The 26,524-nt window shown below is 43.3% G+C and overlaps 1 protein-coding gene across 7 annotated transcripts in view; it reads right to left on the bottom strand.

Annotated features, from left to right (window-relative positions):
* LOC132906044 (trichohyalin) overlaps positions 1-26,001 on the bottom strand; it is a 68,885-nt gene extending 42,884 nt beyond the window's left edge. For 2 of the 7 annotated variants that reach the window (XM_060957881.1, XM_060957880.1), the window contains exons 1-4: positions 23,045-25,999; positions 6,046-6,195; positions 1,750-1,846; positions 6-133 (exon numbers count right to left, since the gene is read on the bottom strand). In XM_060957881.1, the coding sequence (XP_060813864.1) occupies positions 6-133; positions 1,750-1,846; positions 6,046-6,195; positions 23,045-23,830 (1,161 nt within the window). In that variant the 5' untranslated portion in view covers positions 23,831-25,999. Of the gene's footprint in view, positions 1-5; positions 134-1,749; positions 1,847-6,045; positions 6,196-23,044 lie in introns of all 7 variants that reach the window. The other 5 variants (XM_060957879.1, XM_060957878.1, XM_060957883.1 and 2 more) reach the window with 5 other exon arrangements.
* Positions 26,002-26,524: the final 523 nt, after the last annotated feature.

Here is a 26,524-nt window from a genome sequence, read left to right on the forward strand (position 1 = left end):
AGGACCTGCTTCTGGGCCATTGACTGCATCTGCTGGAACATGATCCTTTCCTCCTCTTTTCCTGGAACAGCAGAAAGCAACGAGAAGCTCTTGGTATGTCTGCTCGGTGTCCAGATTTTCGTACGGTCTCTGTCTGCGTTTTACACGATTTAACATCAATTTTTAAAGGTCTCTTGGTACGGTTCTCTTCGTGATTTTTCATGTAGGGGAGGGGAGGAATATGATCTTTGAAAGCTTCGTTTCTCGTGAATATTACAAGGTGAAATTGGCTTTGTTTTAAAACACTTCTTCGGTGGTTGCAGCTTTTCGTTCTACAATACCATTCGAATAATACCCGTGTTTCGTTGTTACATGCCACCACGAAGAATCGGTGCTATTTTTTTCCATGTCTCATTAGTTGAAGTTTTCGGTCAATGATCGAATGATAACTAAGCCGTAAACATCGTCAGAATGAAACCGAACGTTCTGAAACGTTTCTCACGACACCAGTCGACGATATAACCGGCTGTTATCGTCAACCAGCCTTGTATCTCGGTCACAGCGAAACTGCGATGACGATATTTTCGTGCATCCAGCACGACGTTTCGCAAATAAGCACGCTTACGTTCTCGCACAAAGTAGTTTCACGATCCAGTTGCAAATATTTACGCTACAATTACCGCGGTTACGGCGGACTTTCGTTCGTTTCGCGATTATTAGCTGCCACGAGCGAGTGAATATTACAGGACCACATAACCGCGCGGAATTGGGCACGAAGAAAATTCGTCCGGAAATTTCGGCGGAAGTTGAACCCCTTTACCGCTTTGTCCTGTTCTACGTGCACCCTCTTTATGATTATTATACGGGGAAGTTGTTACACGGCGCGTAATTTCGCGGATTATTTTTTCCCCAGGAATCAGGGAGCGCAGCGAGCGCAGGCGCGCTTTAATTTCGCGCAGAACTCACCGACGCGAGGGTTGCACGCGGCTCAAGGCTTCGTGAAATTCTATTAATCGTCAACTCTTTCGACAATGATTTCGTTGAAGTGTTAGTAACGATAAATATTGTTTCTCATCTTCTTAAGAATCTTTTCGTAATTCACTAAAGAGTCACGTGATGCTGCTAATTCAAACGAAGGTCCTCGTTGCTAGAATGTTATTATATGATGCACGAGGATAAATATCTGCAGAATGGTCACACACACATACTTTTACTAAAAGATGAAATACTTTAGTGAAGGATAGCGAATGCTCACAGAATTGAAGTGAATTGATCGAACAATTTTTACATATTTATGGTAATACTCGGTAATACTCTTTACGGTTCTACGATATCGATTCTACAAAAATTCGTTAACCTCTTGCCTTACCGTTTCTTCGGTAGCCATTTAAGCGAACGCTAACTATTCATCGTTATAAGACAGCGTCGAACGAAGAATATTAAGATATTATCTGCAGTTTAGATGTACCTAACGATCTTCCGTCTAAAAAGTTGAAATTAGAATTACAGTTTAATGTAAATCTTCTTATCAAAGTAAACTTATCTTTATTAAGCGAGGACCTAAACTCTTAGAGTCACAATTCGTGCCTTAATACTACAAGACAAGAGGTTAAAGAGTTACAAGCGTTATATTAATATTTCTTATCTCACTTCATTTCTGTCTTTGCAGAAACCGCCTGGAATGCCACTGGTGGTTGCACGAACGAGACGTTAATTAGTAAAAATGATGGCGTTTGTGTAGGAAAGTCGAATTTGAATGGAATGCCTCACCCATCCCCTTGTTTTGGAGCATCTCGAGCAGCTTCTTGATGCTTTCATCACGAGCTTGCAGGGTTTGCTTCTGTGTCTCTATTCTCAATTCCAGTTCCTGTAATCGAAAAAAGAAAACGGTGAAATCGCATTTTACGCGACCTCTGAGAACGCAAGTTCCACTAGCTTTAACTGACATTTCGCCAGGGTAATTGAAAAAATCCAAGCTCGTTCGCAAGAATTCGTTTTACAGCTTCCGCTGACCTTCCTCGTCCTGGCGCTTATGCAATAATACCAGATCCATGATAAATTTATCACAGCTAATCTTCATTCCAGAGTTTAACGAGGTCGCTAACAAGATGGTCGAGTTTCTACTTTTATTTTATGAGGAACGCACGAACAAGGCGTCGCGTCGATGACTTCAATTTCTTAAATTGAAACTTGCAAACGAAAGCATGCGCATCTTTAAATAACAACGCCGTTGAGACAATAAAGTGACGGAAAGACGCAAAGACAATTGTTCTCTGTTGAGCGTCGAGGCGAAGCATAGAGAGACGAAGGGAACTGGGTGTTTTACCGTAAAATGCTTGATTTGTGTTACGTCGTTGGTAGATAGTGGCGCTTGACGCCCGTATAACGAATTTAGACCGCCCCTTTGACGGCAGAAACGTAATTAGCCTGGAATTAGACACCCGCTGGCCGTCTCTCTTCCTTTTCTTGCCGACGTCGTCGCCGGAGAACGTTGTCGGCCGAACCTTATCGTCGATATCGTTTGATGCTTCTATACGAATTTCCTACACTCTGATTTTTCCTCTATTTTTCTAATTTATTCAGATTTCTGGGAATATGCTCGAAGCGAATTGTACAGTAGAACGCCGTGGGAGCGAAACTTTCGTCACTGTCTGATTAATTAAACTCCTACCGACTGAATTTACCTTTTCAAATATAAACTTCTATTATTTGAGGGATAAAAATGGCAGATATAAACGGAGAAAATCGGCAAAATTCAATTATACGAAATCCAGTTATAAGTTTTTGACCAGAAAGTTCGATTTACGTTTCAAGGCATTTTTTCCTTTCCACAAATACCTCTCACGAGGGTAAATAACAAAACGCCCTGAAAGAAACGGCTAAACAATATCTCCGACAATTTTATCGAGGTTAATAACCCAGTTTCTACGACAAACAATCAAAGTTTTAGCCCGCGTGATTATTTCTTTATTCGTATTCCTCAAAAGCAGAAACCAGTTACCGCAGAAATGGTCTTTCAGCCGTGCACAAGCTTTCTCGAAGCTTAGCTGAAAATAAATGCACCCGGTTCAATGTTAAACGGTCTAAGTTCAATAAACGAAGACATTCGGCCTCTGGCTTATGCTCGAAATACACCAGAGAATCTGCGGAGGATTTTCGAACAAGCGTAGACTTTTCTTCAATTCTGTGCACATTCGAGAATACATTTAATTCGTATCAAGATCCGATTCGGATTTGTCTCAAAACGCTTAATTTTCTCTCTCCTGTTTCTTTCGACCCGAGGAGAGGATCTATCTTTTTTTTCTTTTTCTCCCCAAAAATAGTATCATAGTACTAAAGTTGGTATCGACATAACCCTCCTTTTTCGTCAATTTTGCTGAGAAAAAGGAAAACAGAGGAGACGGGAAGGGGCGAGGGCGGAGAGACAGAGGAAAACGATATCTACCGATCGATCGTGAGGGTCGACGTGATGGCGGCTTGTCATGCGAAAAATGATACCGGAAGTCAGAGGGTAGTGTCGATGGACCTTACCACGATCGGCGTATTCGATAATAAAGACCGAGAGAACGCAGCCAGAAAGCGGCTGCATAATTTGGCAACTGGCCAAAGGCGACCAGTTGCTTCCAGTGCGTTGCACGTTTGACCTGTCTACGCGATCGTTTGACCGGGTATACGGCGTTAACTCGTTCGGCAGAATTTTCGATCGGCTTCGACCGATTCACTGGCGGTTCTTCGACTTCCTTTCGCTACTGGGACTGTGTATACTTTTGGGACCTTCGCCCGAATCGATGAGCAAGCTCCGAAGCGAGCTCTAGATTTTAGCATTGCAGATGGGTCTCATTGGGTGTTCTTCGCGTGAGAAGGAACGATTTGATATCCGGCTCGATACCGACAACTTCCTCTGCAATGGAACCTATTCGAACTGAATGAATGAGCTGGTTTCAATGCGACGAATTGATTGAATTACGTACGCTGCTAGAACGAAAGCGAACGATCGTGTACGAGATAATCGTGGGACTCGATTTAGTCGCCATTTTGACAGGATACAAGCGATTTAGAGGCCGATTCGTTCGCCTAATCTGTAACGGGTGCGGTTTGACTGGCGCCCAGGCGTCACGCGGACAACCGAAATAGACAAGAGGTTTAGATGTTGTTCGAGGTAAACGACCGATTGTCCGCCAACGGTTCGCGATGCTTCCGGAAATCTTGGCAACGGCAGCTATCAGCTTCCCGCAATAACTCCGTTAATTCTGCCACCCAGTGGCGCCGAAAGCGATCCAACGGTTTCTCCGAACCGCTGTGCTGGATCAATAAACTCCGGTGGAACACGAATGTCGTGTTGCGCCCCGGCGAAATTAGATTGTGTCGAGATTAACGATAATTCTATAGATTCGGGGGATATACAAAAGAAATTTCACAGATCTCGAAGGAGACTAAATAAAAAAGCAATGTAAATTCGGTTCGATCGGAATTTTAGATCGGCACAATCATTGGTCTTATCGTGTAGTATCGTCCAATCCTATTACTTCTAGAAAATTTACACCGCAATTTCATCAATTTAGAGAACGCTGGAGGGAGAAATAATGAGGGAGACAATGAATTCAAGATAGTGAATTTAAATAACGAATTTACTTTCTAGCTATCTTAACGATACATTCCAATTGTTCCGATAGAACAAAATGGAACATAAATACTTCAATAAAATAATATAAAACAAAAAATGTTGTGCATATATTATTTCCTTATAAAACGAAAGAAACTTATGAGATAGCCTAATATTATTCATACATCGAATTATGCTTAATATTTCGATATTACCGATAACGTTATATAAGTAGATATCTTTATCAGGAACGAGGAAGAGATTCTCTATCGTAGCAAAATGTTTCAAAGCGCAAAATGTAGATAATACTCGGTTTTGCAAGATATGTACCATTCATTGAGGCCCGGAAATGAGAGAACGAGGTCGTACGACGAAAAAGATGGCTGGAGGTTTTGAAATTCGCGACCCGGCCTCTACACCTTTGCTCCCGTTTCGCGCCTTCTATTCCTATTATTCCTCATTATAATGATCGTCCGCCAGTGAACACCATTCTTCCGGCGAATTCTAATCCGAACGAAAGCCAACGATCCTCCATTCTTTCCTCAAAATTCATTATTTTCTGCGGACAAGACGATGGGTGAACAGGTCGCGTCCAATCTTCCGCATTATGAAGGAAGAGTTCAGGGTTAGGGTTAGGGTTTCGTCTCCTATTGTGTAAACGGTGCATTTAAAAATATTGGGTTCTAACAATGAAATGTCTGTGTCAACGCTTCAAATTCTTTGCATATATAGTACTAAAAAAAAGTATGTAGTTTGGATGTTTCGAGGATCTTGAAATATTGCTTTCCTTAGCCGAAATGTCTTTTTTGGGATGTTTTCGAAATATGTTGAAATATTTAAAATTCTTCGTGTTTTTATAGCTTTTAGGTGAAGTTATATCGTACAGACTATAAGGAAGTAATGACAGAATATTTTTAATCGAGCGAAGGAAAGCAAAGATGACAGTAAAAAATGCAAAAGCTTAACTAAGGAACACGGCGTAGTATTAAAAGTTCGTCGATACTCTTTGAAGTGATAGAGCGGTTCGTCGTTAGTTACTCAAATTTTCGTTTAGCGATAAGGATGTTGAAAACGAATAACGGAGTAATGCTGCAATATTTTTACTTTCTAAAATCTAAAATAAAAATATTATTGGAAAATAGTATTTTCTAGTGACTTTGCAGCTTAACGAGGAAAATGTATCGATTGCTATGAAACTATGCTTTCATTAATAAATTTACTTCAATGAGGAGCAAAATCATATTCCTTTGAGTGGAAGCAGACGGACATTTTGTATGTTACGACCTAATAAAACCGACCTGATATTTCGTTTTTTTTATTATGTCACTCGCGTCTCGATAAGCGTAAGAACTGGAGCGAGAAGGATTGATAACATTCCCCTTTGGTGCGTCGGAAAATGTAAAGTTCGAGGTTGAAAAATCCTCGTTCTTGTTTTTTTTTTTTAAAGTGGATAAACCACTTACCTTGATCGTGTCACGAAGTATGGCGATTTCTCGCGTCAGATGCTCGTTCTCGTTGTACAAAACTTCCATTTGCTGCTGCATCTCGACGCTTGGCCCTCGCATCCGCATTCTCAGCTCCTCTTCCAATTGTCGAACCATCATACTTTGTTTCTGCAACAGGAAATAAATGAATTTTTTTAAACCAGATCGTACGCTGGGTTCGGTTAATTGCGTTAATAAAAAGTCACATTACATACAGGTGCTTGTGTGTACTACAGTGCAATTTCCAGTTGGAGGAGTTGAAATTAAAATGCAGAGTTTCTTTGTTTCCCTTGTTATTTTCTTACGTTTTACATGGAATGATATAAAAGTCAATAGTTTCAAGCCACTTGGCGTTTGAACGTGTATACTTGGATAATTGCATATTCGAGCTACGCGAAACTACTTCGAGCATGAAACTGATAAGCGGATCGATAGAAGCTCGACACAAGGGAGCACTTTGTCACTCTTTCCAGGAAAGTGTTTTCAATATTCCTCTTTATATAAATACTTGAGATCTCTACAAATATTAAAATATAATGAAATTGAAATACAACAAAATCTGGAAACAGGGAGCAACGAATAAAAATATTTTTTATTTTCCTCGCAATTTTTAATTACCTAAAAATCACATTCTACTTAACGAGGCAGACACGTAAAATGTTTTATCCGCGAAACATTTCGTCTAGCGAATCTCGAGTGCTGTCTGATTCTCTTTTGGAGTACTTATCACGATGTTCGATGATATCGACGAGGGATTCGGTCTGTTTGCTCGAAAGGAAGGCGTTAGAGCAGCGAGACAAGGTTTTCGTCAACAGGGAGTCGGATGAAACGGGAAGAAAATCGGGACCGATTACACGTTGAAAAAGAGAAATCGGTGTCTGGAAAGAGTTTCCTCCGAGAACGTGCGAAACGCTCGACCAAAGTCAATATTTCCAGCGGAAGTTCGATCGTCGTGCACGTTCTCTTTAGACTAGCATCGCTTTTCCGGCATCTTTCCTTCTCCATTTCCTGTCCCGTCTTTCTGAATCTTCGACTGAATTACTTTGACCCTTCTTCACGTTCTCCTTTATGCATCTTCTTTGAGCTGTGTATTCCTTTGCCAGTTTTTGAATTTTATCATTTTTTTTGTATCCTTCCAGTAGTAAGAGCACTCTTCTTAAAGCTTTGTATCGCTTCTTAGAAGGTTGTTATGGACTTTCCATTTATTTGCAGACGTTGCATTAAAATTTTCCCTACTTGCTTTAATTAATATGTACGCGGTCTGTGCTATAAACCAGCCGGTTGCTTCTCTTTGCCAAATTTCAGTACTTCTATTATACTCCCATCCCCTGTTACTCTTTCACTTTACGTCTTATTTCTTGTCTTTCTAATTTCTTCGACGTCGCTTTCTGCTGCTTGAATTTTCCACTCGACTCTGTTTTCGTGAATATTCTTCCAAGGCCTTCGTCGAGCTCGTTAGGCATCGTTAATGACGACAACGCGATGCTAGTGCGACAAAGGAAATAAACTGATGAAAAAAAACGTTGCCGCAGACCGGATGATTAGAAGCAGCATGTTTCGGCGTATATTTCATACAAGAACAACGAGCTGCCGTTTGGCGGAGTAAAATATTCTCGCTCTCTTCATCGAGCCCCTAACTGAGCAACTTTCGTAATTAAGTCTAGACGTATGTAATTTATGACAGCGATAATTCTTAGAACTCAGCGAAAGCTAATGAGATAATTAGCAATTTGATAAAATTTATAATTTCGCGTAGGAAGAATATAAATCAAATTATAGGGAATAATATGATTTCGAAGACAGACGATCAAAAGCATACGCAAATCACAATTTTATTTTTTAGCATTGTGTATCGTTTATTTCTATGCGTTAGATGACAACGCGTTAACAAACCTCGTCGTTGTTACGACAGAGACGATGCTCGACCGGAAGCGGTGCCCGCTCAATAGCGACGATCGACCTGATTTCGCGTACGAACAAGCAACGACAACGTGCCATAGAGGCTGTAGAGGTCGAGAGAGCTCCCCTCCATCCTGTGACGTCAGCTACCCCCATAACGAAATTAATCCACCAAGCCATGGCCGAATTCCCCTTTTCAATCCTACCTTACTTGCCACAAATTGTTCCGATTTCTCTATTCTATAACTGTTTGCCTTTACATCTTTATTCCACCTGTAATTTCCTTCTAATTAGAATTTCATCTTAGGCATGCTGACTGAGGTTGATATTCTTATTAATACATTCACAGCGAGTAATTTAAAGAGAGTACCAGCCGAAGCTTGAAATTAACATTTAACTCTGCCACGAAACCCTTACGTTTTGTTTCAACGTTTCGTTTCAACAACATGTTTAACATAAAATCGATACGAGAAATTGTGCGTAGCAATCCGAATTTATTCATATTTCGTTCGAACTTGAGACGTTTCGTAGCATCATCGTTGATCAAAACACACTCGGAGATGAATCCAAAAGAACGCAGCGAGATTAACAGCAACGTTCACATCTTTCTTAATAATTTCAATTCCATTCAATGAGACCATGTTTTCCCTAGACGTGTATAGGTTCGGTATTTTTATTAGAACTCAATCCTGTGAATTCCCACATCTTGTAGCCCCGTTGAGATGGGGTAGCAACGAATGAGACACATGGAAATAGAATTTCAACGGGTTGTTCCGTAATCGAAATCGAGCGTTGCGTTTCCAAGGGAATGCAAGGAGCATACAACCCGCCACAACTCTCCAGGTTGTTACGATCGCTAGGGGTGTCGGTGTGTACATGGTGTCGCGTGTTCTGGTTTCGAAACGATTAGCCCTCGATTAACCCTCGACGCGCAGGGAACCCGATCTCTCTCTTTCTCTCGGGGGTGCGATCGGTATCGTCCATCGACACAGTTTATGCTGGCTATCGAACGCGCAACGACCAACGGAGGAACAAAGATGAAGCGGGGTTTTAAAGTTTAAACGAAGCCCCTCTTAAGACGAGATCCTATTAACGATCGCGTAAATCCTATCTCACGATGGCGTTTCTCCTTACGCCGCGTGTAACCCTCGTCGTGAAAACAACCGGTCGTCCACGGTCTTGGCGACTTAATGGACACCGACCACCTGGCAAAACGATCCTCTTCTTCGAATAATAGCGTCCTACAGCATCTAAGAAGTTATGACAGCGGCAAGAAAGATCCCGTTTGTTTTTAATTTCTCAGAAGAGTCTTGTGATATTTCTTGAATGTCCTTGATAGCAGTGGAAGATAACTTTTTGCAACGGATATTTCTGCAATTTCATACTCGTAACTACGAATCTATATTTGGATTTTTACTTTTTCGTTTGCTAGGAGGAGGGAATCGTAAGCAATATTTGATTAAAGATCGTCAAAATCGGAACAATGTTAGGTATAACGTGCATGAAGAGAACTTCGTTCGTCGCTAAACAGTTGAGTCAATTAATCATTTCCTGCTTCAAACCTTCCATCCCAAATCGATTTCACCGATAGGCCTGTAGCTATATCGGGTTCAGTATGTAATAGACTGATATTACAGTAGTTGGTAGTTGTAATTAAAGTTTGCGAAGTTGTTCAATCGACTTTGTTCTTTGCTTCTCACGAAGAAAATATCGTTATATACGATATGATAAATGCCTTGATTGCTATCGTTTCGCGAATAGCTTTGATCATTTATTAAATCGATTAGATTGAACCTAAATGAGAAATTGTTTCGCTTGTTAAATATTACAACCAGTTTACTTTCTGATATTTTATGTATTCTTGCATGTTGCGTGCATTCTGTACGTTCATGTATCTTTAAACCCATAAATATATAAACACGTGCAATCTGCTAATGAGACTTTTATCGATTTTTCATAGAAACGATTGGTTCATAATTCAGCATCTAAATGTCGTATTAAAAAAAGGAACGGGAGAGCAGTGTTAAGAAAATCTTCAAAATGTTTATGACTTTAATTAAAACGTTCTTATCGGTGTTATTTTGTCATAAATTTTTATCGTAATAATAAAATAAACAGGCAAGAAAGGAGCTTCTGGGAGAATCTTCCATGAACATGCGATAACGAGCTTTCCGAGAAGGGAACACGAAATAGGTCGCAAAATGTGGCGTGCTTTTACCAAGAAACAAAGTTATACAGGCAACTCTTTGATTTTTCCGAGGGGGTCGTTGCACGATAGATCGATCTCTTCCGGGCTCCCGTTACCTCGTGCATGTCGCTTAAATATTTTTCATCTTTCTTTTTTAATGCTTCTGTCATCGTAAATAGCATGGGATTAGATATGCAAGCCGTATATGCGCGGACCTGCTAACGGCGTAATATGTTTAGGTTATCATAATTGTTAAATAGCAAAGTTACCAAGACTAAGCCAGCAACCTGTAACCTTTTTTTCGTGTTCATAAAACACGATAAGACACGATCGATATGTCTCTCCGGAAACTTTTGCGCGAAACGCAAAGTTTTTACGAAATAAATCAAGCTAAAGTAGAGTTTATTCGCGCTTTACAGTCGCGCAACAATTTTTTCTTTTTTTTTCTTTTTGAAACTTTGAAGAAGGTTGGAACGATCGAAAGAGGAATAAAGTATCATAGAACGATAAGTGGCATCGAATAAAAGTAGAACGGTCTCGTATCGATCGATCGTTCGATGGTAAATAAATGATAAATCAAATCGAGCCTCTGTCTAAGTTCACCTTCTATTCTTCCGCTACTATCGTAGATTATTCAAACATCCTGTCGTGATTCCTCCGGAACAAAGCGTTCAATGAAGCTCCACCTTATTTTTCGCATTGTGAGCTCGTTCTTCTCCTTTCCTCGTTTTTCCTTCGTAACAATAAAATTCCCACGATGCAACGGGTGACGCGTGTAGAAATCGATGACGTCAAACACGAAGGACAACGTAAAACTGCACCGTCGGGTCCCGACGATGTAAATTCCCCTGACCTAAATCCCACGATTTTCTCTGACCCCATTCCGAATTCGTATGTGGGTCACCGTGCTCCATTTAAACCGGCCATTATAATACTGATACCGGCATTAGCGACATCCCAGGACCGATTCGGATCTTTCGCGCAAAGATAAGACGACGAACTTATCTTCTACTTCGACGGTAAATTTTCGAATACGATCGTTGAATTAGAATTTCGATTCACGTTGCGACGTTAATCGATTTTGAAGAGAAGGTTATCGATGCTATTGAGACGAAAGTAGACTTTGATATAACACCATATAAAATTTAATGACACGTAAATAAAAAGTAACATTTATCGGAAGAAGGTTTTATGAGAAAGGAAAGTATGTGATTTACGGAGTAAGAAATTAAAATTGCGTGTGACTTACTGTATGATATGGAGAGCTGGAGAGTGATGGCTTCGACGGTTGCATGGTTCTGTTACAAATGACCAATAAAGATGCTTGGAGGAAAAAGTTTTTATGGGAACAGCAGGGAAAAATCAATGCATAGATATACAGAGAAGGGATGAAACCCGACATAAGTTATGTATATGTTCACGCGAATAAAACCATAATTCTCGTCAATGTGTCAAGCTTACGATAAAAATAATCTCCCTGTCTCTTCAGTCTTTCCCTTCCTAGAGTCCCAGTTAAAAGGTAACATAAATCTGAAAACTCGATGCTTAAAGAAGCGTAAAGTGGTCACTGAAAGACGCGCGCGAGACATCTCGAGTAGAATTTTCGGATTTTCAGTCGTTCGTGGTTTCTGGCTGTGAAAGCTCAGCTGTATTCGATCTCTTAAGGCGTCGAGAGATCGTGAACCGGTCACAACAGCAAGATAACCGCGTTACGAAAGAAACGATCAACGTTTCGTGCCAGACAAAACTGCCTTTACGCCAACCTCGCCTGGCAAACCTCGTTTCTCGCCGGAAGATCGATCTATGGTACGACGACCCCAAGAAACCAGAGAGTGGTTTCTACGTTTGCGTTGTAATATCGGGTTCTACACGGCTCGACGAGTCTATGAATCACTGTCAGCGAAAGATTAAAGAAAAATCAAGGAGAGAGAGCTTCTTTGTTCAGGTTTCGCTAATTTTACAGTGCTGACCAAGTTTTATCAAATTAAAAAGATTCCGGTTCGTGTCAAATGTCGCTTAATTTCCGCGGAACCTGGCTAGTCAATATCTCTTGTGTGAAAAACTAAAACAGAACGCACGCTATCATTACCTAATTAACGATACACGATACTGCTAACATTATACTAGAAAATTATCTGTCAACGTAATACGATCGACATCAAACAATATCAAACCTGTGACAGAATAATCTAGTGTTTTCTTAATTAATTAAATTAATGAAAAAAATATCCGGAAGTATAAATGACAAAAAGATATCTCTTAGAAATAGCTGAGGTAAAAATAAACGAAGAACCTAGCAGTCTACCGTAGTATCTTAAATTTCAAAAACATGCGGTTTCAGATAAGTCTACTGAACCTGAAGAGAATATCGTGGAGCGTAGCGATGGACAAGGGAAACTGATATCCATTCATAAAAAAAGAAAAAAAATCGAATATAGATAGTAGAGAGTTTCAAGTTACAAAAGTTTGAGAAACTTTTCCTAACGGGGCTTTTAACGATCCACTGGGGCAAGCCTTGCCTTAGACGACCGCGACCCGTTCTGCCGTGAAAAAGTCTTCCATCAAAGTGTCTCTGCTTCCCTCTGTAACTCGCCAATACCCCTCGACCTCCCTCCCTTTGTCCAAGTCAACGGGGTTGTTATCGATCGACCGTGAGTGCCTTTGTCGTTCGCGTATCCTGAAATCCGTTTCGGTTTAAACGACCCTACCTGGTTTTCCAGCAAGCAAAGACGGATGGAACAACGAAACACTTCCGTGGTTCGGGTCGTTTCTTAACAGGCGTTCCTCGAGCAACTTCGAGCAATTAAGACGTCTGTAAATCGTGACTTCGTCAGACATGGCGAGACATGGTGCAATGAAAGGTAGTTTGCGACTAGTTTGCCTGATCTTGTTTGGCGCGTTTTGTCCCAGGGTCCACGGAGTTTCGATTTCATTCACGTTCGGATCCACGTAGTGTTCTTTTGATGGAAAATTGGAACCCTGAATGGAAATCGAATTGTCCAGAATTGAGACTTTCGGGAAGTTAGAAACGTTAGAGTAACGCAAGATTACAACGAAATAATCAGTTGGGACGTGTTAAGCGACGAATTAAGCCACTCGTCTCGTTTGAAACTGGAGGTAAAGAAGACAAAACGCGTGTCAAGTAGCCGGGACGTGTTCACGACGCACGGATGGCTTCGGTAATCGCGAAAGACAATTATTTCGAGCGGCTCGTTACTTGTGTCTAACGTAGCTCTCTCTCGTTTAATTCCATTTAGTTTAGTTAGATTAGATCGGCGCGCAGATTAACTCCGCCCTCGAAACGACCCGCCTATTCGATGACTTAAGTACTGTTCCGTTCCTTCGATTCTAAGCAGTTAATCTTCCTTAAACTTATTTTTACACGGTTAAGATCTTGATCACGGAGCGATTCAACAAGTCCATCGTTTTTTTAAATATTTCATTCGTCGAATGTTTCTTTCGTAGAAGTAGACACTGTTGGTTTTACGATGGATGATCGATCGGTGCTCCATTTCGGTTCTATCTAACGTGGACCAAACACCTGGTTGCTCGTAAGCAGGAAATTACACGATACCTCGGGGCGTCAAACTATTTCGATTCGGTAAAGGTTAACGAGGGTGTAAAGTTTGCTCGATCTAACGAATGAATTCTTCGGTAGAGAAAACGGGACAGTGGTATGCCACGACCTCGAAAAACGTAACTGCGTTCGATTTTTCCGCCAGCTAGAGAGAAAATTCCATACGGCGTGCAAGTGATTCAAGAAACGAATGCAACCCCTGGAAGTCATAGTACACGTATTTGATGAGACAGACGCGATGGGGATCAGTAGGACGGAGGTAAAAACCGATGAGACGAGGAGATGGGGAGGTTCGTGAAGCCAATGACAAAGGAAAAGAGGTTGTTGGCAAGAAGGGGATAGGAATAGGGTCACGTAGAAATACGGAAAGAGAACGAGAAAGACCGGAACTGTCTAGGTAAGAAAGAAAAATGAAAAGGGGGAATGCATAAGGCGAGCGAGTAAGAGAGGAACGAAGGAGCGAGAAAGCAAGAAGAACAGAGGGTTAGAAAGAATAGAGATATAGCGACCGAAAAGGACAGGAAAAAGCACAGATAAAGTGTTGGGGGCGATACTACGGTTCGGGGAAAAGAAGATGAACGGAGAAGAAAGGACAAAGAACGAAACAGAAAGGCTGGGAACACGGTAGGCTGGTAGTGAGTTTGGAAGAAGGAAAATGAGAGAGAACAAACGTGAGGAAAGCAGGAAGAGAGTCGAAAGTGAGCACGAGAGAAACGACGACGGAAAACGAGGGAATGACAACTAGAGAGAGAACGGTAGAGAAAGGAGAAGAGAGAGAGAGAGAGAGAGAGAGAGAGAGTGGAAGTTGGTAGGGGTGAGTTCCTGTCGCTCGATAACGCCTCTGCTTCTGCTCCGTCATCAGCATCTCTTCCTCTCTCTCTTTCTCTCTCTCTCTCTCTCTCTCTCTCTCTTGTCTTCTTATTTTGCTCTAAAGTCTCGATACACGCGACTGGTTAAAGTTAAAAAGTACTCGTTTCAAGTAATCACTTTTTACTATATTTGTTAAATACATTCAAATTATAACGGATTATGGAAAGGTAACGTAATTAAACATTTCGTTTTAAGATTAAAGTATAATTACATTTAGTACAATGCATTAAATTAATTGTGGACGATTAACGCAATTTATATATTGTGGCGCTATGTATGTCATGTTCACAATCTTCCGGATGAAATAAAAATAAAATAAAATCAATCCTTTCGCAACTGGTGCAGGAAATAAACGAGGAACAAGCACGCATCGATGGTTCGTTTTATCTTCGATCCTGCGAGTCGACCGGCGAGACTGAATCGTCGTTTCGCGGCTACACCCGAGAAATGGTAGTCATGCATCACGCGTGGCAACGGTAATTATGTTAGCCGTTGGGAAATGGTCTTGCTGGAACCGTATCTGACCGGCGGATCGTGGCTGTACGAGCAAAAATCGGTCGACGTTCGTGCAGATCGACGATACTCGTCGATCCTTCTTATCGCGAGAAGTCCGATATCCCGTGTACGTTTCGGTATCGTGCTTTCGACCGAACGAGTGCATTCGCTGGTCGAAGAATGCTCGGTGATTTATACTGAAAACAAAACGTCGCAAAAGCGCCATGACTCTAGTTTTCGATATCTGAACAAAAATTATCAGGAAAAGCAAAAGGATCCGATTCGATCTTGTGATCACGTGGTTCACTGGTTTGATCGAAGATGTTCAACGTTAACATTTAACACGAGAGTTCCGTAATATTTTTTCACTGATCAGTTTGGTTTACAACATTTTCTCCTCTTTCGATATATGTTATTTTGTGTCTGTATGTTTTTAATATTTGCTATCGTATACTTTGTATCACTGTGTATATCGATTGCAATATAATATTTATTTTGCAGAATGTTATCGTAGGATATTTTCTACGATTTTACCGAAAGCGAGTAAACGGATGTCTCTCCTCGTGGATCGATCGAGTGGCGTTTAAAAGTCGTCGAAATCATTCGATGCGGCTATAATAACCAAAAAAGCTTCGCGCCGAAGCAGAAATAACCTCGTTCCTCTGTCGATGGAATTGCACACGGTTCGCGTTATTGGAAAAAACCTAACTCATGAATCGCGCAAAAGCTGTCGCAACCTGGCGACCGATGAAAAAGTTTCAGCTGCGTCTATCTTATCGCGCCACATGTTGGTCCTTCGTTTTGTTTACCGTTTGCCAAAAGGAAAAACGAAGAGAGGAAAGAAGAGAAAAGATGAGGAAAGGAAATAATTGAGACGAGACGTATAGGATAATTTTCGGAATAAACGAGCGTGAAATAAAACGATATAATTTACTGCTGGACAAAATTTGTAACAGTTTTTAAGGCTTAAAGTACTCCAAGACGATATATAGAATTTTTAATGGATCGAAAAGCGATGGCAACGTTTGTTATCAGACTGCTGGCATGTTGTCAAGCATTAAGCCCGATGCATTTACATCGTTTCTAAATCGACTTCGATGTTTGAAAAAAGAAGAGAGGAAAAAAAAATACACCAGTCCTTGCGTGTATAGATCGCAACAGCACATCGATTTTTTTAAACATGTGTGCTTATGTCTGATGAACTTCGATAGCTGACATACACGGAAATAGCCGCGGGGGTCATCCCATTAAGTAATCTGACATAGATTACGGAATCGATATCGAGGATTAATTCGCCTTATCGTCGTAGCGCCGTTTTAGTCGTACCTATCCTTTCGTCGTACTGTCTGTGAAAATAGTTGGTAATCGAGAATAGATTGAAGCTTCTAAATATACCCATCTATTATGTCATCGTACGTGTATATTTTCTTATATTTTCTTTTAATTTTAGATTTCGTTCTTGAAACAATTCTTCTCTTGCAATTTTAAACACGACCTTGACGAGGAACTAAAAAGAACATACAAAGTGTATGATACAATATATTCTGTCCCTCATTTTAAATGGTAGATATATGTTGTTATGTATAGTTCGAATCATATATATATATATATTCGAACAGAAACGCGAAGCATTCAGTTGGTTGTAGCGCAATAATTTTGGTGCACGCTGGAGAAACAGAAGAGAGGGGCAGAGGGGCGGAACAAACGTCTAAGTAAGCCATCGTGACGCCTGGTCGTGTACAAATAACGGAGAGTGACACGTTGGAAGTCACTTCCTCATTAAAGCCGCAGCTAGTGCGCACATGCCTTCAAAGCATGATTTATAGAGGGTTACCGAGATAACACACAACCAGCACGGAAAGATTATATACATACGTCAGCTCGTGCAGCAATGAATTCAACATAGCTGCAAATGAAAACGACCGTTCGAAGAGTAGAACGCAGGCGCGTCCTACAATCGGTAAATTGCAATCAGTGATTTTTTGCGTAACGAGTGAGAATATTCAAGCGGACGATTCTCAACGTCGCCGAGGAAGATCGAAATGATGAGAACTCGTCGCAAGATCGACAATCGCGATCAAACATGGTAAAGTTAGATTCAGCGGGGAAAGTTTCCCGAAACAACAGTTGAAATACCGAGGTCAGCCTCGAAAATATTAAAGTTTCTTTGTTCGAAGGATATTACGTTGTACCAATACCCCGTGTTGGAAACTATTGGCGTCAGGTGGTGAAACATAGTTGGGAGAATATCTGTAGTTTTCCATAAAAAGCTCGAGCATGTTACATCCCGATGTTTCGAACAGGTTATCGATAACGTATCGACGATGCAAATAAAAAATTGACGAGTTAGGTCACTTTTAAACTTGCGGGTGTCTCGAACTCTCGACGTATTCGGAACTTTCCTATTATAGGATAGAAATTATATTCTTGCAAGTATACCCTGTAATGGTTGGTAAATGCGATTAAACGTCGGGTAAACAACGTTATCGGTAGAAACAACTATAGATGAGAGCGCGAGGGTCTTGGGCCGGATCGATCGATTCATTTTAGAAGACCACGAGAGACACGTTTACTCTGTAACCCCGTAGAACAATGCGGTCGTGCCATAGTTAGACCGCGTGGCATAGGTTCTCGCTAATAATCCGCCTCGATATATTTAGGCCGATCGATATAGACGGACGTGTGCGCCGCACTTTACGCGGACCTGTACGCCACATTCACCAACGACACTCGTCTGAACACCAGAGTACAATTGTTTTGTCGCGTAGAAACTCGAGATATTGTTTCTCGAAATATTAACTTTGCATACGATACTTACGTCTTTTAGAACTCTACGATCAAAGAAAAACATTCTTTAAGGTTCTAAGGTCTAAGAGGATTGACTGAGAGTAGAATCGCCTGTAGATTCTAAAGCGATCGTTTAAGCCGTTAAAAAGGGAGTCAGAAAAAGCGAAAAAATAGCACGGCAGTTTCCACGAGTCGAGCCACCTAATTCAGGCTTAGACACAAAAATAATTCGGGTTTCTGGGTTATCGATTCCAGGAAAAGAGAAGTTTACTGGAATATTTCCTTTTCTCAAATACTTCTCGATAAACTGTTTATATTCAACAATGCTTGATAATCAGCTCGATCCGGTTTTCGTTATATTCAATCATACAATCTATACATCGAATCGTTTCATCGTAGAAAATCGATAAAAGATTTAAACGGCTGTTTAACTTGATGCGGCAGCAAAGCAAAAGGAAAATATAACCGAGAGCATCACATAGACGGAATTGCCATAGCAAAAACGGGAAAGAGCGATTCAGTGGGCATGATAATGTTCCCAGAGCGAATCTCCATTTCTAGATGATATTGTCCTGTGTTTACGCGGCAAACGTTTCAAAATCCCCCTGGTATTCAATACGAAAGCACCGACGACAGAGGAGCCGGTGTAAAAGGAAAGCTAACGAGGACATTGAAAATCCGTTCTTTCTTTTTTTTTTATTTTAAATAGAACTTACTTACGACGATTCCGTTTTACCTGTTAATGTATGTAGCGACTTAATGCCAACTATAAGACCAGATGCTGGAAGCGGATGGTGATCAGAGAGGAACAGAAAGAGACAGAGACAGAGAGAGAGAGAGAGAGAGAGAGAGAGAGAAAGAGAGAGAGAAAAAGAGGGAGGGACGCCTCGCTTTCGTCTGCGAGGTTGAAAAGAAGTTAGGGAACGTTATTGACACCGGAAGCGCAACAATAAGTTGTTAGCTGTGGGAACACGTTCCTTCTTCATAATTCCTTCGATTCTCATAGAACTAGCACAATCGATCGGAATATTTTGAGCCGAGTTGCCATTTAACTATCAACGAAGTTAGAAACGTGTGATTCGGTTAAGCGACGGTGGTTCTCTTTCGACAGACACGGCACTGAACGACAGCTGCGTTCGAGATGAATTGAAAGCAGTGGTATGTACGAAGAACAGCGACCATTAGAGAGACCACTTCAACGACATTAAAGTTATGAACAGAAGCCCTTGGTCAACGATGGTACGTGGTTTATCTCGCTCTTCCGGCGTCGCAATCAATTTGTTTCGTCGAGCCTCTTTAACGGAGCAATTAATCCTCTGAGTAGAATTTCTTGTTGTTAGAAACAAAGCACTGTTCAAGAACTACATTCAGAAATATTAACAATTTTTTACGATCTACGAATACTCTACATCGTAGAATAAACGTCGTTAAGAGAAGCCAAGTTGTCCCGAAAGCGATATACGAGTCGAAGTTTCCTGGTGGTCGAGCTCTCAGACGAAGCAATCAAATTCTTGAATGCAAATGGCGTAAGACCCAGTTTTCGTTGGACGTCAGGTCAATTCGGAGCTGGTTGTTCCATTGAAAGATGAACAGGCAACGCGATACGAGGTCGGTGTAACCGCAAATTGAATTTTAGGGCGCCTGTACAGATCTCTGACGATGGATCAACGATGATAAACGTGATTTTAGGAACAACTTCGTTAAAAGTGTAACAACGGATGTGCACAAAATGCATTCGTCCTATACATAGTCCTTTCGAATCATCGTGAAATTAGGTAGCCAGCCGATTTGCCGTTTCTTCCAGACCTCGACAAGCACGCCACAATCTTCGTAGCGAGGAGATCATCAGCAACTAATTTTTCATTCACCGAGAACCATGTCAAGTGAGCAATTAGATCCGAGGGGCTGCTGTTCCGGGAAATTCCTCGCAACAAACGCAGAAAACTCCGTTCCACACGGAATTTTTAATACCACGAAATCCCGCTAACGTCATGGATCAGCCTTCGTCGATGTATTCTGGAAATATGGCCGACCACGAAGTTTAATATTTCAAAGGTCAAATCCAAAATCGGTTAACCGAAGGAATTGATCGCGTGTTATACATACAGCTTCCAGGACGAAGAAAGACGTGAATTACGATTTTGCGAAGTTGAAAATTAAATTAATATCGTCAATCGAACAAGTACAATGCTCCCTTCTTCCTCTTCGGTCGTGAAATACGGTGGAGAAAAAAGGAGGAAGAAAAAGAATTGTTCGTTAGCAGTAAACGCAACGCAAGCCACGGAGTTTAATTTCCACGGTTGGCGGCTCTTTGGTTTTTCGGCGGGCCGCGAGAGCTACAGGGAAAAAGAGAAGGATCGGTTGGCGGAACGATAGCATTGCAAAAGTTCCACTGCATTTTTTTACGACCCACTTCCGACGTGCGCCAATTTCGAGGTTGCAGCTACGGCGAGAATCGCGTACGCCACCCGACAGAGAAAAGGAAAATTAATTCCACCCCCGTGGAACACCCTTCTCAACCGCTTTCCAACCGTTTAATACATTTTTTCCACCTTCCATTTCGAAGTTCTCGATGTTAATGGCGCCAGGAGAATAAAATAGCTATAGATTCGCTTTGTGTTGACTCCCATTACTTTACAATGCACAAGAACGATATTATATCTCCGATATATGTAAGCGATACTTGTTACGATAAGAATGTTTCACTGTTAAACTAAAGATTCTAATACAAAGTAGATATATTTTCTTTAATTGGACGATTAATCACAGATAATCACAGAAGTTTCATAATTTTGTTCCAGCATATAGCATACCGGGTCAAAGTTGAACGACGCTTAACCCAAAATATTCTCCGCATGCCTTCCCATGATCCACCGTAATCTCCCGCAAACCACCTAATCTCATTCACCTGATTCGTCGATTCCTCGTTCCCATCGAATTCAACGGTGTTTTGTTCGTCGATACCCTAATCCTTGATCGCAACCGTAGGAAACGTGTCGGTGGTCCCAGGGTGTGCCGGAATTACGCAACTTCATGGTCGATTGTCATTCGCAGTGCACAAAACAATGCCGAGGGAAGGATGGTCGATGTTGGAACGCGTGTCATTGCCGCGTAAGAACCATATATACTCCCTATCGTTGTACCACGATGCCAGACGCTGGATAAAAAGGAACAAACGTGGGCAGAAGGCCAGAGAATCCGCCTCTCCCCAAGATTCCTCTACTCTCGCTGCCGATGACTCATGTGCACCGCCATCGAGGCCAAAAATATGCCTGGTGCCACGCTGACGAACCGTGACGGAAAGATTGACGAACAGCGCGATACCGCTACGACCGCAACGCTCGATTGATTCGAATGAAAGATTGATTCGACAGGGGATGAGCTATTACAAGAAGTCATAATCGATTGAGAGATTTGCATCAATCTTCAATTTATGTAGGTTAATCGACGTAGGTTAATCGATAATTTAAGCGTTTAGTAGATGTTGCTCGGAGAATATTAACCCTTATTCCGTAAATATACTTTCAGTAGCCTTAAATTATGCGAATCGTTCATGTTTGCAGGTTTCTTGCTACTATTCCGAACAAAAATGATACACGTTTTCGGAATAAAGACCAAGAAGTTTAGTAGCTACGTATATTTTTCATTAATATCGGAAATATACACGTTTGTAAAAAACCATTTACCAAAGTTTGATTCTGCGTGATTTACAGAGTTGAGCGTGCGTTAATGCCACTGCCATGACGATAATCAGACGCATACTGTAAACATTTCAAAAATAAAGCTCTGGAGGATGTATATTTTTCCGTTCAACGATGGAAGGTATAATATGTATATAAGATAAAAAGAAAACGTGTAATAAAAACACTTGCGAACGATTTATAAACTTTTGTTCGAGAAAAGGCCGCAAAATACCGATTTACGTCACCAAAAGTCTCATTCGGAATGATTCGTGTGATTCATATTTCAATCTCTGTCCTCCCTTGGAAACTTTGAAATAGGAAATTCCTGTAATTCATTTCTGCACGCTTTCTTGCCCAAGGGCTCTCAGCTAAGATCAAAACGAGAATTTTTCGCTTCGTAATTTGCTTGGTATTTTTTGCCGGAAAAAACTACCGCAACTCGCGTGGCTCTTCTTTAACCACGAGCACAATGACGAAGAATTAAACGCCTCGATTAAGAGCCATATAGCGCCACTCACGTGACGTTCTGCCGTAATCGAACGAAACTTGACGTCTTTACAGACGTAACGATGTTCACGATCGTTCGATAAACTTTTTCAACGAAGACGAACACGATATTTTGAATAAATACTGGGTTTTACGAAGGACGGACAATCTATTCGTGAAGCTACACTTCGGCTACGATATTATATAAATATGCGACGGGCTTCGCGAACGGCTAACATATTGATCCATTCGTCGTCCTCGAAGGCAATGCGTACACGTCTCGTTGAAGGAAACGCAGAAGAATTAGGGAGTAGAATAAGACTTGTTGCGAACGTCATTGCGAATGATCAATGGAGCATTGTCAACGTGACAGTTTGTTTTAAGACGTGTTCATACGATTGAGTTAACAGTTAATGAGGTTTGAACGATCGAAGGTTATAGCGAACGATTGATCATCGAGAGATTTCGAGTAGAAAATATCGGATGAATCGGTACATCGGTGGCTCCCCCTTCACGCCGCATTTTTGGCCAATCAATAAACGTGTCTATACGAAGCGGCGAAAAAAGAAACGGGCCATTAGAAGTAGATCGATAAGTTTCTAGCGGCAATCACGACACGTTGAGTCGATTCCCTCGATTTTAGGAATGTCAGAAACAGTCGACGAATATTTGGACATGAACGTTACGCAAGGAACGATAGGATCGACGCAGATTCGTCGACGAAGTGGGTATCGGATCGGTGGATATCGTTAAGTTTTAACTTAATCACTTTGACCTAAATTCCACGCGCGTCATCGAAAACGGGTCACGAAGAACGCACCGAAGAGGCCACGACGAAAACTTCACGCACCCTTTGCATAGAACCCTCTGCGGTACTATCCGTCATCGAGGCAAGAAGGCAACGAAACAGAAAGAATAAAAGGGAGAAGCACTAAAGAAGGGTAAAAAAGCGGCTATAAAAAGCAAGAAAGAAAAATCTGCAGCTCGACTGACCTGATTCTCGGAGCTGAGCAGCTTCAGCTGTTCGTTGATCAGGCTGTACTTGGAACTCTCTTCTTTTCTCAGTGCTCTCTCCTTCTTGAGCTCGGGACTCCAGAAGGTCTTGATGCTATGCATCGAGCTGCCGAGCTTTTGGTTCGTCAGCTCGAGCTCCTTCTTGAGGTTCCCGAGCTCTCGTTGGAGATCGTTGTTCTGATGTTGGAGTTCACCGATATAGCCACCGCTGTCACGCAGCATGTGCGTATTCGGGCTCTGTCTTGCCGATCTCGAACCGTACAGCTCATCTTCCAGGTAGAGTCCACGATCGCGGCTACGTTCACGAGGATCGCGTATCGGCACGAACTCGCGATCGTGATCGAGAATACCCGCGGATGCACGATCAAGGCTGGTATACCTCGCTGACATGCCCGCCGAGCTGGACATGGCGGGTCTCGAGGCGCTTCTGGATCTGTGATGTCCGCCCCCACCGCCCCCGGTTGACATACTCCTGCCCCTCTCCTCGAGCATCACGGGACTGGCGAGGTCCTCGTCGCGGGAGTAGTACGGACTGCCCAGCTGATGGTGATGGTAGCTGCCGAATCCGAGGTGCTCCGGCGAGTTGTTCCCGCTACGAGTGCCTCTCTTGCGACCCAAAGGACTGCCACGACCGCTCGCGTAGCTTCTCGACGGGCTACGATCGACAGTGGGCAACTCGCCTACGCGACGACCGCTTCGGGGCGAACGAGTACCGCCTCCTGGTCCGACCACTCCGCTTCCGCTCGAGTACGGATCTCGCGACATTGTTTCTCGATTCCGTTCTATACTTTCTATCAATCGTTTTTCTTTGATTAATGGTTCGCAGTTCGTGCGAATACTCCTTCCGCTTTCTCGTGGAGGATTTCGTGAGATTGCTCACTATGTCTCTACGTTCGCTGCTCTTCGGATAACTCGATAATTAAGACTCGTGATAATAAATTGGTCGATCTTTCTCGATACTTTCTTCGCGCGAGTAATTTATTCGAGTGCGCCAAGAATAATTTCGTCGTGTCTTTCTAATCTCGTTTTTCTCTAGCGTTCTATGATTTTTCTACGCGATTCGCGTTGATCTACCGTTACTTTTTGCGGATCAGCTAGAAGCATATCCTCCGCGTTACGCGACGTGTTTCGCTTTCCAGGCACGTGTGCCGATCCTCGATGATCCGTTTCGATCGTCCTGTTAAGCCACGGTGTCCATCCAATCGAGTGCCGATCCGCCGCTCTAGATTCTCGTTTCCGTTGCAATTTTTCACGCAACGTGGTCCCGAATCGGTTTGGCAGCTCTTCTATTCTACTCGAAAATGTTTGTCCGCGAGCGGCGAGCATTGACGACAACGCCTAACGCGTCGATCGAAGAGAGGTCCGGCGATCGATCGGCTTCATCGTTCAACAGATCCACCTTAACCAATTCGAATCACCGGCAAGCCAGTTCTCTTTCTCTCTCCTTTCTTTCTCTTGCTATTCCTTGCCAAGGATCCACCTTCTTGCTGGAAAGCCGTGCCGCACGCGTGGCTCGTCCCGTGTATGCGTGAGGTCACGACCCTCGTACTCGACGATCGATCTTTGACCTTCTTTCACCGGCAAAGCCCATCGAGTGGAGATGGATAGAGATCGAGGGGGAGAGAGAAAGAGAGGAGGACGATCCCGTTTCCGCGACGAATCTTTACTCCACCGGCGCACCGTACCGATATTCTCTTTAATCTTCCCTCTTCCTCCGTATCTCTTCCGATCGCTCCTCTCTCCCTCGCCCTCCGTCTCGCGAATCCTTCGGACGGGACTGAGTTCCTGATCTCCGTTCGTGTCGCGGTGTCCAGTCGCGAGAACCGACTCTCTTCCGCGAACCCTCTGCCGACACGGGGCGAGCAGAGTGGTCGGGGCGCGTGCGTGCGTATTTTACGCGCGTCTGTTTACCAGCCGTGTGTCTACACGCGCCGCGGCGTTCCCGTTTCGCGAAACCCGTACCACCTCGGCTCCCTCCTTATCGATCTCATCCTCGCGTCTCTTCTCTTCGGTCCCGTGATCGTCTCGCCTCCACGTTCTCGGTGTTCGCGTTCCTCTATATTCTTCCTCCCTCGCGCCTCCACGCTCCTTCCCCTTTCTATCTCACCCTCTCCTCTCCCTCTTCTGTCTTCGTACTCTCCTCGTCACCGACCACGACGACGATCACGACGCCGATGACGACGACGACGACGACGAAGACGACGATCAACCGACCGATCCGACCTACCGCCCGAACCGCCACTATCCACCATCCACCACGACTCGACACCGCCACACGTCCGTGCACCACTCTCTCTCTACCCGCTACCGCCACCAACCTCGCCGCCGCCGCCACCGCCGCCACCGCGCACACACCTACGTGCCCTCTCTCTCTTTCGCCCTCGGGCTCGCCCTCGCTTTTCCCTCCGCGCACATACACACAAGCTCGCGCGATCGCACACCCTTCTAAGAAACGAGAGAGCGTGGCGGCGCGCCAGAGTACACGCACGATCCTGCCGAGATTGATAGATGCTTCCGTGAGACCGGAAGCGTGCCGGTAGATCCTGTTTCGTTCGAGGCAACGCGCTCGCAACCGGCCTATTCGGTGACCACACGCCGCAACACCACGCACTCACGGGACTAAACTGTAACCGCTAGCGAACCACCCTTTCGTTTCACCGTCGCCGGCTGCTTCGTTCCTTCCTTCTCTCTTTACGTTCTCCTACTCTCTTCTCTTCTCCTCTCCTCTCTCCAGGCAAAAGCGGCGCGCACGCTGTCGAGCCTCTCCCCTACCCCCGTGATCACACGAGCACGTCGCGGCGTCGTCTCGTGTACGCACGCCACTACGATTCCCACCACCACCACCGACTACTACTACTAGCAGCGATTAAGTGGACCGCGTCGGCAGCGCCCTCCGTCGACGTCATCGACGTCGTTACGACGGACTACTACTATCGCGAGCACGAGCATCACGCGTCGCGTCGTTCGCTCGATTCCTCGCGCTCACCCCCACCGTACACCCCTCCGACTATATTCCCCGACCGTCGTCACCCCACCACCCGACTTCTTCGTTCCTCCCTCCTGCGCAGATGGTTGCTAACGCGCGCGCGCAGATCCATGCCGGGTCGACGGATGATTTTTGGACCAGCTCGGGACGATTCGACGGCTTACGTTTCCTCTTCCTACGGGTTTTGTTTGCCTATCCGCTCTTCTGCCGGATAGAAGGGGAGCGGTCTCTAATGGGAAAACTTTGTCCGGAGGAATTTCACGGAGATCCACGTTGTTCTTTGCCTTTTTCCGACTCGGCCAACTTTTGTTTCACCTCACTTCGGGGTGAAAGGCCGTTCCAGGGTTTATTTTAGTTTCAAGGGTTGAAATTTGTTGTTGCAAATATCGTTTCGTGTCGGAAGTTCGGTTTCGATGCAAGTAATCTGACGTAATTTGACTTGGGGTGGACGTTATTGGTTCTCGAGCACCGAG

Source organism: Bombus pascuorum, chromosome 4 (assembly GCF_905332965.1).
Source record: "Bombus pascuorum chromosome 4, iyBomPasc1.1, whole genome shotgun sequence".
In the NCBI taxonomy this organism is placed as follows: domain Eukaryota; kingdom Metazoa; phylum Arthropoda; class Insecta; order Hymenoptera; family Apidae; genus Bombus; species Bombus pascuorum.